This window comes from Aotus nancymaae, unplaced genomic scaffold (genome assembly GCF_030222135.1).
Source record: "Aotus nancymaae isolate 86718 unplaced genomic scaffold, 86718_ANA_hifiasm-v0.15.2.pri h1tg000003l, whole genome shotgun sequence".
NCBI classification, from domain to species: domain Eukaryota; kingdom Metazoa; phylum Chordata; class Mammalia; order Primates; family Aotidae; genus Aotus; species Aotus nancymaae.
Window position 1 is genome coordinate 55,326,430 of NW_026988414.1, and position 20,072 is coordinate 55,346,501.

The 20,072-nt window shown below is 38.4% G+C and overlaps 1 protein-coding gene across 2 annotated transcripts in view; it reads left to right on the forward strand.

The window, feature by feature from the left end:
- The window catches only part of BNC2 (basonuclin zinc finger protein 2), a 451,398-nt gene that overhangs the window by 418,507 nt on the left and 12,819 nt on the right, over window positions 1-20,072 (forward strand). Inside the window, exons 7-8 of one of the 2 annotated variants that reach the window (XM_064381327.1) lie at window positions 4,808-6,777; window positions 7,235-7,300. In XM_064381327.1, the coding sequence (XP_064237397.1) occupies window positions 4,808-6,777; window positions 7,235-7,300 (2,036 nt within the window). The remainder of the gene's footprint in view (window positions 1-4,807; window positions 6,778-7,234; window positions 7,301-20,072) is intronic. The other variant, XM_064381328.1, reaches the window with a different exon arrangement.

A 20,072-nucleotide genomic window follows, 5' to 3' on the forward strand; every position in this document is an offset into this window, starting at 1 on the left:
CCACTTATTTGGTTTCTCTTCCATCCCTTCACATCCGTTCCTTCTCTACTATCCCTCTTTCCAAATAAGAGAAACCAATCAACCCTATTTTACTTTGATTTTAAAACTACAAATCATGAAAGTGCTTTGATGTGGAAAAGGACTCGAATAAAACCATTTAAACCATGCATTTGATCCTACAAGAAAAAGTTTTAAAAAGTCACTTGGCAGAGCCATACAGGAACAGGGTGCCAGATTTCTACGAGTGATAATCACCGGTTCCAATGAAGTAACAAAAGGAAGTCTTTTTATTTCAGATGTGTAGATGTAAATATTTTAAGTCTTTTATACTTTTTCTGAACCCAGTAAAACTGGTTTATAAGTCTGTATTATTTAGTGTTACTCATCTTTTAATTAATAGGACAGCAAGTTATTTTCACAGGAAATCAATGCTTATAATAATACCTTGCATTTAACTTAACAGGGTAAATCTTATTATCCTCATTTTGTCAGTAACATTTTTCAGCCTGAAGGGTTAAAAGTCACTGAGCTCTGGTTACAAATGGGAAAACCTGAAAGAATTGTCTCACCAACTACAAAATTGCAGGGAGGACCAAGAGTTCAGTTATATGTTCTGATGTTAACATATTATTCATGCATAAGACCAGTGGCCCAGCTTGAGTTGGTTGGTAGTCAGGATCTTCATCCTAGCCTAACAGACTGAATTTTTATTTATTAGTGTTTATTCCATGATAGCACCTAATTCTTTTTTGACTTCAGTTTACTTTTGTAAAGTTTATTTGACCATTTATACTATTTGTGAGGTGGAGTAACTTTTCCTCCTAATCAGTCTTGAGCCAATACTTAAGTTAAATACAATAAAAGTAAATTGACTAAAAAAAATTATCATGCCTTTAGTTGTTGCAGCAGTGTCCAGTTGTCCTAAATTTTTCATATGGTTACTTTTGTTGCAGATGGGTTGAAAAAAAAAAGGCTATCCAACTGACATTGGTCCATTTTTGAATAGCAATATAGACCATTCATAGAGGTCGTTACCTTCACAGAAGGGTCTTAAACCAGTGTTTCAGAATCACAGCACCAAACCATACTTAATTCTATCACAAAGATCTTCTGAAAAAAAACGGCCTTTCTTTTTTCCCTTGAATGCTTTCTAACTCCCGTCAACCAGGTTAGGCAAAAAAACTGCTAGCCATTCTTAGCATCCAGTTTGCATGCTTGTTAGGTTGCCTAAGATCAGCTTTGTTTCTTATTGCAGTGTCTCCATTTATAAATGTAATGAATTAGATGATCTTGATCAAATTGATAATGACTTTTTGTTTTTTGAGACAGAGTCTTGCTCTGTTTCCCAGGCTGAAGTACAGTGGTATTGTCATGGCTCACTGCAGCTTCAACCTCCTGGGTTCAAGCAATCCTTCCACCTCAAACTCCCAAGTAACTAAGACTATAGGCATGCACCACCACACTTGACTCGTTTTTTAATTTTTGTAAAGACAAGGTCTTGCCATGTTGCCCAGGGCTTAAGCCATCTTCCCACCTTGGCCTTCCTAAGTGTTGGGATTACAGGCATGAGCCACAGTGCCCAGCCGTTGATGACTTCTTTGGAAAGGACATCTGTGGTGTTATCAAGGGGACTCTAGTTCAGTGTTATGGAGCTATGTGCCCTGTTCTTAAGTATATTTGTTTGCAAATATGCTATGTTGTATATCTGTGTATGTATAAATTGCTGCTTCTATTACCACTATAAATGAAGCTTCTCTTTTATGATTCAGGAACTAGCAAAATTCTAAATTGTACTTACCTGGACCTCTTTCACCAAAAGCAAGTGGTTTAACGTAACTGACTCCACTTTAGCAGAGACAGCAACTGAACACTAAAAGGCAGCAGTTTTAGAAATAGCAGCGGACATTGTGGTGGTCCAGGAGAAACCATATGGGACTGCTCTGTACTGTTGGGACAGGGAAGACAGAAGGATGATGGAAATGAGATGCCTCAAGTGGGATTGATTAGTTGCTATGGTTTCTGAGCTGCATTTTATTACCAGAGGCTGCCAGTTGTGTAAGTACATTGTTGACATGTAGATTTAGGTACAAGCTACCTTGGAAGAACCTGGGGGAAGATACCATTATACTTGCTCAGATTGGGGCTCAGCCTGAGAAATTAATCTGTAGTGAAAGCCTCCGTAAAAGAACACTAAAGAGAGTAGATTTGATGGTAAAAGAAAGATGGTATGCAAGAGGACATTACAACACTCTAGGAAAGACTTCCTCAGAAGTCCTGCTCCTTACTACTGCAAATTCAGTGGGCTCACCTGGGAAATGGCATCACGGAATGACAGCTACTGAGTACTGTGGACACACTCTGAACTTAGAGTCAGAATTTCTGTGTTCAACTCCTGGGCACCAGGAGTTTTTATATTTACCTATAGCACCAACACTCTTCCCTGTTACCCCTATTACGAAAACATCTGTGTTTGATAGTTTTCATAGAAATGGACACCCACATGCACGTACTTATATATATTCTTTATGGAAAATGATAGGATGGTAAGAGTAAGCCTTATTAAGGGGAGCACATAACTCTCAGAGCTTTTTTTAAAAAGTCGTTCTTGTAAATGACAAATATCCACTTAATCAAACTAGCTGTGATGATTCAGACCATGTGATAGTGTTTCAGAGAGAATTTTATGACCACAGGTTGAGGAGAGACTTTTCCCTTGCAAAAGCAGTACAGATCCCTTTTGCCTCTCATAATGCTTCCCCTAGTGTAACATCCTACATAATCAAAGCACAGTGGTTGAAACTGGAAAATTCAGATGGGTATAATACTATTAACTAATCTGGAGACTTTATTCAGATATTGCTAGTTTTCCCACTAATGTCTTTTTCCAGATCTAGGATCACATAATTATGTTTTACTAGTCCTCTCTAATCTGGAACCATTCTTTATTTAAAAAATATATATATTTCCTGAACTTTCTACTTTGTAGAGTACTATCCACTGTTTCGTAGAATGCCCCTCAATTTTGGTTTGCCTGATGATTTCTGATGATCAAGTTGAGGTTATAAATTTTTACAACATGTAAAAATTCTCATGCTGCTAATACAGACATACCCGAGACTGAGTAATTTATAAAGAGTATTAATTGACTCACAGTTCCACATGGCTCAGGAGGCCCCACAAGCATGGCGGAAGGTAAAGGAGGAGCAGAGTCACATCTTACACGGCAGCAAGCAAAAGCATGTGCAGGGGAACTCCCCTTTATAAAACCATCAGATCTCATGACACTTAATCACTATCATAAGAACAGCACAGGAAAGACCCACCCCCATGATTCAGTTACCTCCCACCAGTTCCCTTCCATGACATGTGGGGATTATGGGAGCTACAATTCAAGATGAGATTTGGGTAGGCACACAGCCAAACCATATCATTAAAATAATGTCACAAAGGTGACGTTATGCCCTTCTTAGTGAATCCTAACGAGTAGGACATGATGGCCTGATTTCCACTGGCAGTGGTAACTTCGATCACCCTTTTAAGGTAGGGTCTGTTAGGTTTTTCCATGATAATGTTACGATTTTCCCTTTGTAATTAATAAGTATCTTGTCATTTTATTTTTAAGAAGTTTTATGCTTTTTCAAATTCATGGTCAGTATTTGGGCAAGTGTCATTCACAGAGGCATGCAAAGTGTGCTGTCCTGATGGGAAGAAATGGTGCCCTAGAAAGTGATGGAGTCATTATTTAAGTGTTTGAATAGATTTCTCTCAATCCATGCTGAAATGGATTGCCTGACATTACATTGCAGGATTTTAAAGTCCTACCTCCAGGCAAATCTCATAGTTGCTAGCAAAAATGAAAGTGTGAAATGCTTTTTAATGTATATTTAACAACACATAGTCTGGTGATTACTGATGTGTATTCTCTGTGGACTCCCTTTGCTATCAGAGGAGGATGCTGAGAGACAACTTTTTACACATTTATTCTATCTAAATCCATCACATGTTTACTTTTTAAATATCTATGACTGTCATTTATAACAAGATCATAAAAAGTCAAATACATTAAGTCTAACTCAAACTTTGAATCATAGGATTACAACCAATTTTCAGGAAAAGTACAATTACCTTTTATGAGTGATGTTTTTCTTACTTTTCCTTATGAAATTGCCTGCTATTAAATGATACTAAAATATAGCTATTCCAAAAAAAAAGATAAGATACAGTTTGGTAATAAGATATGAGGGATAATGCTGCTTTATTCATCTTTTCGATTCAGAAATTCACATAACTCCTACTTAAAGGAATTTTCATCATTGAATCCAGTGTCATGTCTGCTTATGTCGAAGCAGTAAATTTCACAAAATGTACTTAATTCCTTCCTATAGTATCACTATTTAATAAGGACCAAGGTACCATTTTTTTCATTTATATTGGATTTCACAGCAAGGGTTCACATCTTATACTAATACTAATATATGCTAAAATAGTTGCATAGTATATAGATCATTGTTGTTATAAAAGCAGTACTGAAGGCATTTTAGATCACAGAGCCCCAGTGGTCTACATTTTGTTTGCTTTGACATTATTAAACTCAATCTGTTTCTCTAACTGTGACTCTAATTACTACATTTGCATGGCAGAAAAGTTTGCTTTGTGGGTTTTTTATTAACAGTGCTTGCATGTTGTTTTCTGCTCTTGCTCTCAGTGTTTTATGAGCACACAGAGCACCTTCAGTTGCATTGAATAATTATGCACAATCAATAAGTTTTTGTGTTTGTCTTTGTTGTTTCTTTGATGTGGCCTCTAGGATGCTGCCGGCAAGGTGCTGGACCGCTGGGCCATCATGTCTCGAGAAGAGGAAATCATCACCCTTCAGCAGTTTCTGCGGTTTGGAGAAACCAAATCCATTGTGGAGCTGATGGCAATTCAGGAGAAAGAAGGGCAGGCCGTGGCTGTACCATCTTCAAAGACAGACTCAGATATAAGGACTTTCATTGAGAGCAATAATCGTACCAGGAGTCCCAGCCTCCTTGCTCACTTAGAGAACAGCAATCCTTCCAGCATTCATCACTTCGAAAACATCCCAAACAGCCTTGCATTTCTGCTTCCATTCCAGTACATAAACCCTGTCTCAGCACCACTGCTAGGGTTGCCTCCAAACGGGCTACTGTTAGAGCAGCCAGGGTTGAGGCTACGGGAACCCAGCCTTTCAACCCAGAACGAATATAATGAGAGCAGTGAATCCGAAGTTTCTCCCACACCTTATAAGAATGATCAGACGCCCAATAGAAACGCCCTGACCAGCATTACTAATGTGGAGCCCAAAACCGAGCCAGCCTGTGTCTCTCCCATTCAGAATTCTGCCCCAGTCAGTGATCTGACCAAAACTGAACACCCAAAAAGCTCATTCCGGATTCATCGGATGAGAAGGATGGGGTCAGCCTCTAGGAAAGGAAGAGTGTTCTGTAATGCATGTGGGAAGACATTCTATGACAAAGGTACTCTCAAAATTCATTATAATGCTGTTCACCTGAAGATCAAACATCGATGCACTATTGAAGGTTGCAATATGGTCTTTAGCTCCCTCCGAAGTCGTAATCGCCACAGTGCAAACCCCAACCCCCGCCTTCACATGCCTATGCTAAGGAATAACCGAGATAAAGATTTAATTCGGGGCACCTCAGGAGCTGCCACCCCAGTCATAGCAAGTACAAAATCAAATCTGGCACTCACAAGTCCTGGCCGGCCCCCAATGGGTTTTACCACTCCCCCTCTAGACCCTGTCTTGCAAAATCCTCTCCCTAGCCAGCTGGTATTTTCTGGGCTAAAGACTGTACAACCGGTTCCTCCATTTTATAGAAGTTTACTCACTCCAGGGGAAATGGTGAGTCCTCCAACCTCCCTCCCAACCAGTCCCATCATTCCAACCAGTGGTACCATAGAGCAGCACCCCCCGCCACCCTCTGAGCCAATAGTGCCAGCAGTGATGATGGCCACCCATGAGCCCAGTGCTGACCTGGCACCCAAGAAAAAGCCCAGGAAATCAAGCATGCCTGTGAAGATTGAGAAGGAAATTATTGATACTGCCGATGAGTTTGATGATGAAGATGATGACCCCAATGATGGTGGAGCTGTGGTCAATGACATGAGCCATGACAATCATTGTCACTCCCAAGAGGAGATGAGCCCAGGCATGTCTGTGAAGGATTTTTCCAAGCATAACAGGACCCGGTGCATTTCAAGGACTGAAATAAGAAGGGCCGACAGCATGACTTCTGAAGACCAAGAGCCTGAGCGGGACTATGAGAATGAGTCTGAGTCTTCAGAGCCCAAACTGGGCGAGGAATCCATGGAAGGCGATGAGCACATTCACAGCGAAGTGAGTGAAAAAATCCTGATGAACAGTGAGAGGCCCGACGAGAACCACAGTGAGCCCTCTCACCAGGACATCATCAAGGTGAAGGAAGAATTCACAGATCCCACTTATGACATGTTTTACATGAGCCAGTATGGACTGTACAACGGTGGGGGGGCCAGCATGGCCGCCCTGCACGAGAGCTTTACATCGTCTCTGAATTATGGCAGCCCTCAAAAGTTCTCCCCAGAAGGTGACCTGTGTTCTAGCCCAGACCCCAAAATATGTTATGTGTGCAAGAAGAGTTTCAAAAGCTCCTACAGTGTGAAACTTCACTACAGGAACGTTCACTTAAAAGAGATGCACGTCTGCACAGTGGCTGGTTGCAATGCTGCGTTCCCCTCTCGCCGAAGCAGAGACAGGTCAGTAAATCTCCATTGGCTGCTCCTGCTGGGGGTGGAGGGTGCCAGTTTTCAGTCATGTTGGACTTCACACTAAAAGAAATCCAACGTAGATGTTTTTGATGCACTGTAAAGATATTGTCCACAGTGACCATGTGATAACTAGGCCGCCATGCTCATGAAGGATTGTTGCGGTTGGTGCTTGTGATGATGAAGCATGCAGAATCGTGTGCCATCTTTCCCATAATGCACGCCATTTTTCTCTGTGCTCTGTGTATATATGTGTGTATGTGTTTTCATGCATCTAGGTGTGAATAAGTTAACTGTGTACACGGTTCCCTGCTTCCCCGTGAACCTTCACTTAGAAGCTGCAGCTTCTGTTATATATAGATTTATATATTTACGTTGCTGCTTTGCCATGTGGCTTTTTAATTAAATCAATATATTATCTTCATGCACACATATTTATCCAATATAGAAACAGAAATTTACGGATGGAAAGAACCATAGGTCCAGGACATCGAGACAGCCTGCATCTCCGTAGGTATAACCAGTAATGTTATCATTCCTTACATGAGTATTTAGTTTGTCCTTGAATTCTTTAAGAATCATGAAAATATCAGAAGGAAATGGGACAGATGTAATTGTTGATGTGGGAAAATGGTATAGTGGTGTGGGTTTCTTTATTTTAACTTCGTAATGTCTTTGAGCACATCTCTATAAACTATAGTCTACCATGGGGATTATGCACAGAAGAGGAGGCATGCATATACTTTGAGGATCAGCTTGAATATATTATGTCCAGCCTTCAGATGACATCACACTCTTGCTATGTAGTTGCAGCTCTAAAACAGTTGGGCTTAAACAGAAGCAGCTGGTCCTCAACCTACAAGGTTCTTTATTAATCTCCAAGAAAATGTAATATAAATGGAATGTGTCAAGGTGATCAGTGGCAGGATAGTGCAGTTATCCTGCATTTGTTGAGATAAGCTTGTGAGCAGATCATTTACATAATATACCACCAGCCCAATTCGGGTCACATACCAGTTAGTTCTTCCCATTATATCAGATGCAGTTTTTGGTTCTACATTGTCTAAAAGTATTTTAGAGAAAATTTTATTACATGGTAGCAATCAATGGAAGAAACACATTAAAATTAACTAAAAAATTTCCACAGAGCCATCACTAATAAGCAGTCATTCTAGTGCTTATCAATTGGATAGAGTTCTTTGGCAAAGTAACATTAAAAGTACCACTGAAAAGTGGTATCCTGTCTCTGGGATATTCTGTTTTGTCTTCATACTTGGAGATCAATCCTTTTTTAAATAAAAGTTTGAGGAATATTTTTTCCTTTCTACTGAAATAAAAGGGCCCCAATCTTTGAAAAGCAAAATCTTTAAGAAAAATAAGTAGCTCTCCTATACAACCCAAAACATGCGTTGAGGAGAAACAATTTTTTAAGGATTTTCCATCCTCATTTACTTTGTTCTGTAAAAATGGTTTATAGACACAACGTTATTTCAGTTCCAAGTTGTCATTGACAGTCCCAGAATACATCAGATAAGATAGCTATGTTTTGAATAATAAAATACTTTACCCAACTTCCCCCAAGTTTGTGAGTAATACTCATTCTTTTAAATTTGAAATAGTATACTACTGATAATGAGGTTAATGCATTGCATTTTTTTAAACAAAAATAAAAGACTCATGAAAACCTGCATAAAATATTTATGGAAATGGAGTGTTTGAAGACTAGCCAAAATTTGAGCTTCATTGCATGAATTCCTATCACAGTTTTAGTTGGTTTGCTGAAAATATTGCAAGTCATACCACTGGAATAAATAGCTGGGAGACCAAAAGGCTACACACCCAAAGTTTGAAGCCTTCATTTATGTACAGTTACTAGAAAAACACAAGTGCTCATATGTTTATGTCTTAACACATAGGGAGGCACTGTTGAGGTACTGCTTATTGGTTTGAATGAGGCAAAACATTTATTGATAGCAGGAAAATATTTCAGTCTTCATTTGTATTGTAAGTGTCAGGAGCTTAGTGAGTGACTAACCATGTTGAAGTTTAGACCCACATCTAGGATGACAAGATATTCTAGGTGTGAAGAAGAGTACAGATGTGCTCTCAGGGGTGTTCAGTCACACAGAAGGTAGCAAACTTCGAAGACAGTTGATAGATTTCATTTGGGTGAAATCACAATATGCCCAATCTTTGTCATTTTGGAGTTTTGTCACATAAGATAAATGAAAAAGCAAATTGCAAAAATTGTAGATTAAAAACTTTTTTTATTCTCACTAGAAATTTTGCTTTTTAACAATATACAACTCTTTTGATACTAGGTTACAAACACACAAGTTCTGATACTTCAATTTTGACATATTTTCTTAAGAAAAGTGTTCATTTTGGTTGAGTCTATGACTTCAATTAATGTAATGTTATGAGTTTAGCTACACCAAATAACCAGTAATGCCATTGGGGCACCCACTTCTTCCTGCATCTCGGCAGAGTAAACTGTGAAACATAACTGTATTCCTGTTTTGGCCTTTTATTGTCATTTTGTCAATGAATGTCAGCCTGTGATTAATCTCGTTAGTCACAAAGCCTCTTGGATCTCTGATCTATCTCTTAGACTTACCTTCTCCTGTCTCTTCATTTTTACTGTATTAGTCATGAGAACCCCAGGAAGTTTGTGTCCCTATTTTTTCCTTTTCAATTTGCTGTGAAGCTAAGACTCGTTTTCTTACCTTTTTCTTGAGCCAACAGACCTTCTCAAACAGAAACCCTCCTTTGTCTTTAATCCTGCTGTCCTCAGGCTTATTTCTGTCCTCTCCCCAGAGTCTCAATTTCATCCATCCTTGACTCCACAATGTCTTCCTTGTGCAAATAAAGCATTAGAGGGGATTTTGAGTGGGGCTGAAGTGTGCAAGGCTATAGGGTTTCTAGGATGCCTGTCATAAAGCTAACAGAATTGCCCTCTTCCTTCTGTTTATAAAAGCAGCTTTCTTCATGATTAGAACACCTTGGAGGAATTTTACACAGGTCTGCCTGGCCTTCTTCTTCCAAGGTGGTTATACATGAGTTAGTTGCATTTTTGGTCTCAGATAGGCATGTGAATAAGATGGGAAGTAGAAAGATGTTAAATACTGTGTTTTAGGTTTGGCAGTTAATTAGCAGATTTCCAGGTCTTTGTTTGTGGTCCTTCTAGATTTTACAAGATCAAGTTGAAGATTTTTGAAAAGCAGAATGCTCTTTGTGTAAAGTGACACAGAGGAAAGGGAGAGACACATGCAAGATTTATTAGGGCTGAGATTCTAAGCAATAGTGTCAAAGCTATTCTTTTCTATATAGTTGTAAATGAATCTGTTTTTAGTAAATTCAGAAGCCAATAGGACCATTCCACACTGACAAAGATCAAGCTGATTCACACAGTCATTTTTAACTAAGTAGCTGTTAGAATAATCTTTATTCTGAGTGATAGAAGTGAAATGTAAATAATTTTCTCTGTAAAGAACTCTGATGCTTTAAAGCAGAAGTCCCCAACCTCAGGGCTGCAGACTAGTACTGGTCCATGGCCTGTTAGGAACCAGGCTGCACAACAGGAGGTGAGTGGCTAGTGGGCTGGCAAGCATTACCGCCTGAGCTCCACCTCCTGTCAGATCAGTGGTGGCATCAGATTCTCATAGGAGTGCTAACCCTATTGTGAAATGTGCATGCGAGGGATCTAGGTTGCACACTCTTTACGAGAATCTAATGATAAATGTAACGTGCTTGAATCATTGAATCATCCTAAAACTATACCCTCAATCATATCTGTGGAAAAATTTTCTTCCATGAAACTGGTCCTTGGTGCCAAAAAGGTTGGGGACTGCTGCTCTAAGATGACTGCTAAAGTCTTCAAGTGTATCCTGATAACATGGTGTAGTGTTAGATTTTGAAAGTCTCTAAAGACCCTTTCCTCCTTCTTGTTTATCCCTTGATTTGTCTGCTGCTGAGATGCTGTTCCATTAGGAACAGGAGGCTGCCCCTCCATTATGAAACATACGTATGAAATCTTTCCTGAGAACAGGAAATTCTAACTGGCCTGAAACCTGCTTTCTTCATACGGGAAATTCTTTTGAAGAGAGCATGATAGTCAGAATTAGCTGGGCGTAGTTTTACCTTTCATCATTTCTCTTTCTCAGACCTTGTTTTTGGTCCCTGGGAGGGCCGAGTGGCATAGGTCACCCATTTTTAAGGGAAGCCCATTTATAAGTTACAGTTGGTTTCTATTCAGGAAGAAAAATAAATACCCTCCGTTCTCTTTCCTAATATTCCTTATCATTTGCTTATATGTTAAAATCTATTTATATTTGTCTTAATGATTGGCAGTTCTCAAACTCCATCTTAAATGAAGACTTTGAACTCAGAAACTGGATGATCTGTATAAAACGAAGTCATTGTCTCTTTTTCATCCTACATGAGTTTTACCATCTTTGTTCTGTTCTTCTCAGAGTAGTGGCCACTAGTTGTCAAAGTTTGTCTTAAATTTTATCAGAAAGGTAAGCATATATGTTTGATCTTCAAGTTGTAGGAAAGGTGATTTAGCCATATGAATGAATTTAAAGACAAAATTATATTTGCTGCCGGTGATTTTTAAATAAATATGAGGCAACCATTGGTGTCAAGTGTGAACTTTCCATTTGATTGCTAGTTAAATCAGTCCACATCTAAACATGGAAACTTCTCTATTGCTATGGAGGAAGACATCTGTATTTGGTTTATTAAAACCTGCTGATGTCTCCAGAACTAAATTTGTTCCTATGTAGGCCTCTGGGTAGCTGTAGCTAAAAAGCAGAAATGTATAGTTTTAGCTTGTCTGATTACCTGACTTCCAGCCCTGTACAGGTGTGCAGGAATAAATTAACATGAACTACCTCTGATGAGCCACTGCATACATTAACAACAGAGGTGAAGATGTGAAAACATGTTACCTGCCTCCTGTTATCACCTTCTCAGCATAGCAGCATCCATTTTTTCCATCATTCTCTCTGTTTGGAAACTTATGCAGAACTTTTTCTAGAGAGGGCTTTTCAGTAAATATACACGATTTCACCAGGCAATACCTCTTAAGAAATGAGCCACTTAGCACCAATTCAAGACAACTATTAGTATATTTGCCCTGATATAATTAGCTGTCAAATACGATGTGGTAATCCCCTCCAAGTAAAAGAGGAGAACATTTTAAAGCATTAGCTGTTTCATTTCATTGCCAATCAAACTACAAGTTTCCATGTCTAAAATTCTTTTATAACGTAAAGTTGTGCAAGTCCTCTGACTTCTAAATGTTAAGGAAGAGGTTTTTTTTTTTTTTTTTCTGCTACTCTATTTGGTTTCACAATAGAGCCAGATCAATAGACCTTTTGTACTTATCTCCATTACATTCCGTCAGAAGCAAACACACAAAATAAATCCCCCTCCTGAGTAATTGCTAGTTGTGCCCTCCTCAAGCAAAACTTTGGTAGTAAGATAAACTTCAGTGTCATTCCTGTCCCTGGGGTTCTTTTTAGATACTGGGAGAAGAGCAATGAGCAAAACGGTCTCCTTGTATCATGGGGAGAGACTCTGTCAAGCCTAAAGTGAGCCTCGGATCTTCCTAATGACCTCCTACTGGCCCAGCTGGATGCAAGACAAGCTCATTTAAGCCTCTGCTGACCTTTCACTCCTCCACTACAAGCACCACACCAGTCATTTCCACCGTCTCCAGAACTGTGTACCAAATAGACCACAACGCTTCATGGCTGATGAATGATTTCCTTTTCATGATGCAAAGAGATTTTTTATAAATTTCTATTGATAGGAGTTAACATTAAATATTTTGTGGCATAATAATTTCTATTGCACAAACATAATGCTTCTACATAGCTCTTATTTTTACCTTCCTTATAAAGGAACAATCTACTACTCTTGCCAGCATTATCTTGAAAATTCAGGCAAAAATATCTGAGCAGAATGCATATACTGAATGCACAGGTGGTATTTTTCATGATGGGACCACTTTGAAAGGGTCTTCCTGATTTTCACCTCCCTCTGAATCTATCTGACCTTCTTACAGACTTTATTGGTGTGAATCTTTCTTATATTTAACCATTCGAGATACTCATTTTTGTAGCCAGTCTTTTCTTTTTAAAAAACCATAGGCTGTTTTCCATCCAGAAGAGGGTGGTAAGACGGTGCATGTACATTAACATTCACTTGTATAACTCAGGTAAGTTCAGTTCTGTCTTAGGTAAAAGGCTACTACCAATTCTTTTGCTGTAAGTGCTCATTCATGGTTATACTAAGGGAAAAGGACACCTTCTCTGCCTAAATTTCAGAGTGAAGGTTTAGCTATGAAGCATTTTTTTTCTTTTTTTTAAAGCCTTCTCAGAAATAATGTGTTTGCCATAAGACTCCCACAAGCTTCAAATAAATGAATGTGGCAGAATTGGAAAGAAGTTTGTCCTTGCCAAAAAATTGCAATGTCATAAAAGAGGGATTTGGTAGCTTTGATTCTTGAGTGCCAAGATGTGTGTATGAGGGAGAGGCAGGAAAGCTAAGACAGAGGGAGAAATAACACTTTTAAGGAAAAGACAATTTTTCTTCAGTTATTTCACATAAAACTACTTTTAAAAAATACCTAGATTTTATGTCCTAATGCAGGCTGCTTGAATTAAAACAGGAGTTGTAAATTCCTGGTAAAAAGCTGTTATGCCTAAAGTGTTAGTGATCTAAACTCTAGTACTTTATAGAGTTTATTACTTCTTTTATTAACTAGGGGGAGAAATGTTACCCATTTCTAGTTTAATTCTTTTTGTTGCTTGCTCTAATTTTGACTTTACCTTAGGAAAGAAAAAAAAATATGTGTTTCTAACAATATATGTAAGCGGTGCCTCAATTTTGCCCTTGCATATATCAATCTGAATTATTACCAGCCTTTCAAAAATTGTGCTAATGTTCTAATCTAAATTCATCCACATAATGTATATGTGTTTATACGTAAACATCCACATAAACAAGAATATCAAAAGACGGATCATTCTTAATTGCCAGAATAGACATCTACATCTTGGAAAGTGATGTATGAAGTTACTTTATCACATTGATGGGAAATAAGAAGATTTTGTAAGTAAAACAAGACCGATTTGGGCACTGAGAATAAGAGACCTGCAGCTGGAAGCCTTGTAGGTCTGATGGCCAGTGGAGGGGAGCCGCTCTAACTCTGCTGCCTTTTTAGTCTGCTCTGTCACTGAGGGGGCACTGGTGGGTCAGTTCGCTCACTCGTAATTGTGTTTTACAGACTTCTAAAGCAATTGGCTCAGTCAGTCCCAATTCAATAAAAGTGGAGAGCAAGAGAGAGAGCACTTTTGTTCTATTTTTTACTTGAAATTATTTCATTCAGCAGTCTGTCTTTTTTATTACCAGGACTTGACATTAGCACTCCAAGCTATATTAGCATCCATTTCAGCAGTTCAGTAATGGTATTAAAAAAACACTTAACTTCAACGGTGAATGGTTGTATGACAGTACCATAAAAAATCTGCATTAAAAAAAACTTATGTATTTGTCCCAGCAAATTATTTTTCACTTGTTTAACCACTTCAAAACTATATTCTCATGACGGGCATTCACGAGGACTTTCTTGTTCTCAGCAACAGCTAACAGTGGTGCTTGGTTGATGAGGGAATTGAGGAAAGAGGAAAGGGAAATCGAGTGAAGAGAGAGAGTAGGTAAAGATGCTGTTTACCCTGTAGTTAGATTACCTTCCATTCATCAGCAGAGATGGAATTGGCAACCTCAGAGCACCCAAGGTGAAATTCTTGGATCCTCATGCATGACTGGGATTTGATTTTGAACCCAACACTCTCCAAACTTGGGAGCAAAGCCTAACTACTTTGGCACTGCAGTGTGCTCATAAATGACTACATTAGTTTCTAAATTTTGATTAAACATTCAGTAATTAATCAATGGTAGACACGAAGCAGTTGGCAAGGTCCAGAGCTGCAAAATGTTTAAGACATAAAACATTACGAAGTAATTAGAGTATGCTCCTTCAAGAGAAGGATTGCCTTCAATAAAGAGGTAAATGATAGCATCCTGTTTATTGTGGACGTAGGCAGCCAAAGCAATATGATAAACTGCTGGAGATACACATATCAGTAATCATCCACATTATTAGTGCCATTAATCATAATTCCAAAAATATGACAGCAGCAGCCAACTTTTTGACCAATTTTGCTTCTGCCTGTTGGCCATTATAACTTCACTAATAGACTGCAGAGCTCCTATGCGTGGCAGTTTGCATTGAGAATGGAAGGTTAATTATATTTGAGCTGCTGATTTCTTCTCTCCTTGGAAAAGGCTTAGCACTTTGACAATCCCAGGAGCTCACTGTTGTTAAATCAGTAAAAGTACTTTATTGAAATTTTCTTTGTTGGTCAGGAATGAGATCTTTCAAATGAGATATAAGCACCAGGCTGGAACAGTTGCTAATGTTTCTTGCTTCAGAGTGATCCTTGGGCAGCAAGATGAACTCAGTGGTTTCTGTAGATCACTTTGCTCTCTCATTTCTCGGGTAAAAAATTAAGTGCTATATGGTGATACACAGGAAATCCCACAAGACCAGTGGTAGTCTCGACATGTATATGCATATATGTAGGACCAGGATGTTGGGAGTGGTTAATAACATCAGAGGGAATAAGTACTTCTTTAATACAAAATCTTGCATTTCAGACGATGCCTGTGCAAACAGAAAGTAAAAAGAACTTCACAAAAAGCTGTTTCTAAATATTAAAACATTTAGTAGCATACGTGCATTGCTGGTTGGTTAAATGAAGTTTTCATGTTTTGGCTGGTAGTTTTGGCATTATTTACTCAAAGTTGTAAATTAGATTATGCTCACTCTTTTTGTTCAGGTGTCTTTATTGGCTTCATTTTCAACATAGAATTCTAGATAAAGCCATAGCTAAATAATAATATTGATTGTCCTACAAAATACTGTCACCTCCCTTGTGAACTCATGCATCCTGAATGTTATCTTTTAAGAAGATCATAAATTACTCGTTTTAGGCTGGGTGTGGTGGCTCACACCTGTAATCCCAGCACTTTGGGAGGCTAAAGCAGGCAGATTGCTTGAGGCCAGGAGTTCAAGACCAGCCTGGCCAGCAAGCAAAACCCCATCTATACTGCCAAAAATAAAAAGGCTGAGCTTAGTGGTGCATGCCTGTAATCCTAGCTACTCAGGAAGCTGAGGCATGAGAATCGCTTGAACCTGAGAGTCAGAGGTTGCAGTGAGTCGAGGTCGCACCACTGCACTCCAGCCTGGGCAACAGAGCGAGACTGTCTCAACAACAACAAGTAACAAATTAACCATTTTAATGATATAAAACATTTTTGAATGTTTATTTTTGAAGTGTTTTCTTTGAACATGAGCTCAGAAATAAATTGATGCCTTATGTTGTACATAGTAGGAAAGAAAGCTTACTTTTAAAACGAAAAATCTGAATATGAAGAGAAAAATTAACTCCTATTATTTTGGAAATATATCTTCTAAAATCTTTACATAAGTCAGTCTACATAAAACAAGGAATGGAAGGCTTGAGGGTTAATTTGCCCAAGGTAAATATAAAACTCAAAATTAAACCTCAGATTTATTGTCAGTAAGTCCTTAAAAGATGCCAGGGCTCAGGGCTTTGCTTTTTCTTACCCAACAGTAGTAGTAAAGTGAGCATCATATGAGCTGCCTGATCGAGAACATTTCCAAATGCTGTGAAAACATAATCCTGTTCACAACGTAACACTCATCTCACATTACAGTGCAACAGGTACCTACTAAATAATCGGCACCCTTGAGCAGCCTCGATGTGTCAGATACAACTCAAAAGTAAAATGGTTAGGTAATAGTGTTGCTGGATGTCAATTCTACACTTAACCTGAGCATCCAGCATACACATTTTCCATCCTCCAATCTGCCTTCCCAAATGCCATCACTACATTAACATTTTTTATGCATTCCACAGCAATGACAAATTGTTTTCTAACTGTAGCGCCAGATTTAGTATGCGAAAGACATGTTTGCCTCTGCCAACAAACCAATAATTCTCACTAACATCTTCAGAGTTACAACATTTATAAAGTTGCAAAGTGGAGTAAACAAACCATCTGTTTGGCTTTTCCATATATGTCATGCTTTCTTATTAGCATATTACGATTCATTTAGTAAACAAATTTGGTGATTTCGTTCACGTCAAAGTTAGATCGGAAGCTTGAAGATGATTAACATTCCTGGGACAAGCACATTAATACATTGCTTCCCCTGCAAAGTTAAATGGCTTCTCAGGAGAATCGCCCCTTGTTGACAAGATGAGACTGTCAATTTTGTTTGCCTGCCACATTAGGGGCCATACGGGGATGGCAGGCTCTGAGAGAGGGGAGTCGTGTAGGCAGCATAATTCACTGTGAATTGAGAAAAGAAGTCTAATTCTGATAAATGGTCGACCCCAATACATCCTACCTGTTATTACAACAGACGTGCCGTATCTGTGCAGTAAATTAGCTAAACCTCTAAAGAGTTTGGCGGGAGCTTATCTTCAAGTGAATAATTTGAATGTAGAGGAAACTGTCTGCGTGACCAGTATGGATGATTTGTTTTATATTGAAAGGGGTTGAAATGACTAAGTTTCATACTTTTAATTTGCAAGAATTTGCTTAGATTTTGTTTTTTGCATTTAATATGTACTTCCTTAGGTTTGGGGTTTTTTGAGTGTTACCCACTAGAATTTCACATTGAATTTTCTGTCTGAGCTTGGGGATGGTTTTCAGACCTTTTGGACAGAATCTTTAAATAATAGCCTGTAGAACAACTACTAATTCTACAGAAAGGTATAGTGTCAAATGTATCATTTTGTGCACAGAGCCATAAGCATCCTGTCATTAATAAATGATAATACAAAAATTTTGAGGTAAGTGTAATAGTATTGTAGCAATCCAGATAAGAAAAGGACTAATGAGAGGCAGAAGTTTTAATTTTTCATTTCTGTGGATTTGGATAGCAGTTTTACATTTCTATTCAAAAGTATTATTGACTCAGTAGTCCCACAATACACCTAACCCTAGCATCTAGACTTACCCAGATTGGATATAAATTTATCTCTGTCTCTCCCTTTCTCCCCATATACTTATATGTACACACATACATACAAACAAATAGGCATGCATATGGTATCTGCTATGTATATGTCATTACGATCATCCTGTACAGTATCATTTGAGAATTTGAGAATGTGTGTGTGTTTAATGGCAGAATTGAGCTGTAAAATAAAGGCAAAAACTAATAAAAAAAAAAAAGTGGGACCTCAGTAATTTTTTACTTGAGGCATTCTAATTAATTATCAAGTATTTTTTTTCGATTCACTAAGTTCAGAATGGCTCGAATCTGATTAAGAATTAAGAGTTATATGTTGGGCACTTCATGCAACCTATACTGTGAATCATCATTCAGTCTCTGACTGCCGCAGTCTCATTTTCCGATTTCGTCATGCAACTTGTTTTTTTTTGTTGTTTGTTTTAAAGTTCCTTCCCTGTATCTTAAAGCCAAGTTTAAAACCTCAAAACACTTTTTTAAGATAGTGTTTTTGTTTTCAGTTTTAATTTTTATTGGCTAGACATCACATTCAGTCTAACTGGGCATTTGGACAAGCGGGAAAGGGAGGCATGAGGAAAGAGAAGGCCAAGGCAAGACTTGCTTTCTCTCTAAAGGGCACTGGCACTTACCCGACTACATTCGATGAATTTCGTGTCTTCTGTGGTTGCATGGTAAAGTGTTCATCAAAGGAACAGATAAAGACTGGTAGTCCACTTCAGTTCAGTTAGAGTACTTCCACTCACCATTTCACAGAAGAAAGAAGTTTGGTTCTGCAACACCCTCCCCTTAGTCGAAGGCTTTATAACTTTTTGCTTTTAAGGGTGATCTTGGTCTTTAAGAGGCTTTTGGTAAATTCACATTATAGAAAGAGTACAGAAGTTTAAAGGAAGAATTTGTAATTCCAAGCATAGCCCAAATTATAGGGCTTTTTCATGCCCTAATTTTGTGGCATTCCCTTATAACACACCAGGGTATTAATAGCGTCACAGTTACCCTTTGTTGTGTCACTACCGCCTTTTCTTGGATATTCTGTTACATGAGTCCTACATTGGGATCATTGTTTTCTTCCCTTCTACAGTGTATTTTGGGAAATACTTCTTGAAGACTCACGCGTATTATTGATGGAAGGGAAACAAGTGTACTTTTAAGTACGTCCTCTCTGCAGAGTATTCTACTTTACCTGCAGGACACATAAGATTGAATAAGATTTAGCTATGTTCTTCTTGAAAGTGACCATCTGAGGCTAAGGTTTGGAGCACTGCCTTAATGAGTACCACTGCACTTACTGAGACAAAATCCTTACCCCTTCTACCTATGAACTCATTTTCTGTCTCCATTCCAGTCATTCTTTTTTTTTCTGTAAGAGGAATTTCCTTCTATATATATTTATTGCCTTCCAAATCAAAGCAAGTAGAAACAAGCTTTCTACTGTTTATGTTGTTATAGAATATAGAAATTCTAATACAGTCTAGTTTTTTGTTAATGATTATTCTTCCCTCTTTCCTAGAGATAAATATTCAGAACATTAATCTGTTTCTAGAAAAACCATCTCTATCCTGGGAGAATTCAAAATTGGTTCCTTCTTGGATTCTTTGTTCCAGTTGTTACATAGAACTGAGTATGGCTTCCTCTACCAGGTAGTCCTCCTCCTGTTTCTAGCACTCTGTGGCCTTCCTCCCAATTTAGGGTCTTCTCTCTACATCTGATTATCAGTAGGTGAGAGTACTTTCTGTATCTCTTCCATCTTCCCTTTCTTTTCACCTCTTCAGTTTTGCTGATCCAGATAAACTTGTAGTATTCCTCAAATTGCTATTAACCCTAGGTCTTTGTGTCTCATGAGGACAGTATTTTATGACAGCTAATGGTCTAGATTGACTGATTCAACAGTCCAACAATAGGTCTTTGTTAAAATCAAGTGCTGTCTTTTGTCCATTCTGTGGAGACTGAACCCTAACCTCTCATGGGGCAGGATCAGTACTCTCAAAAGAATTTTAGTCTGCTTTCCTTCTCGTGCTTTCCTTCCTGACATCTTAGGAATACTGTATGAGTCTGTGAGAAAATCTTCAAGCCCACTATCATGAGAGTGAACCAGCAGACTTTCCTAAGTCCATCCTTCCTATCTCCACTTCCAGTGTTTTGCATATGG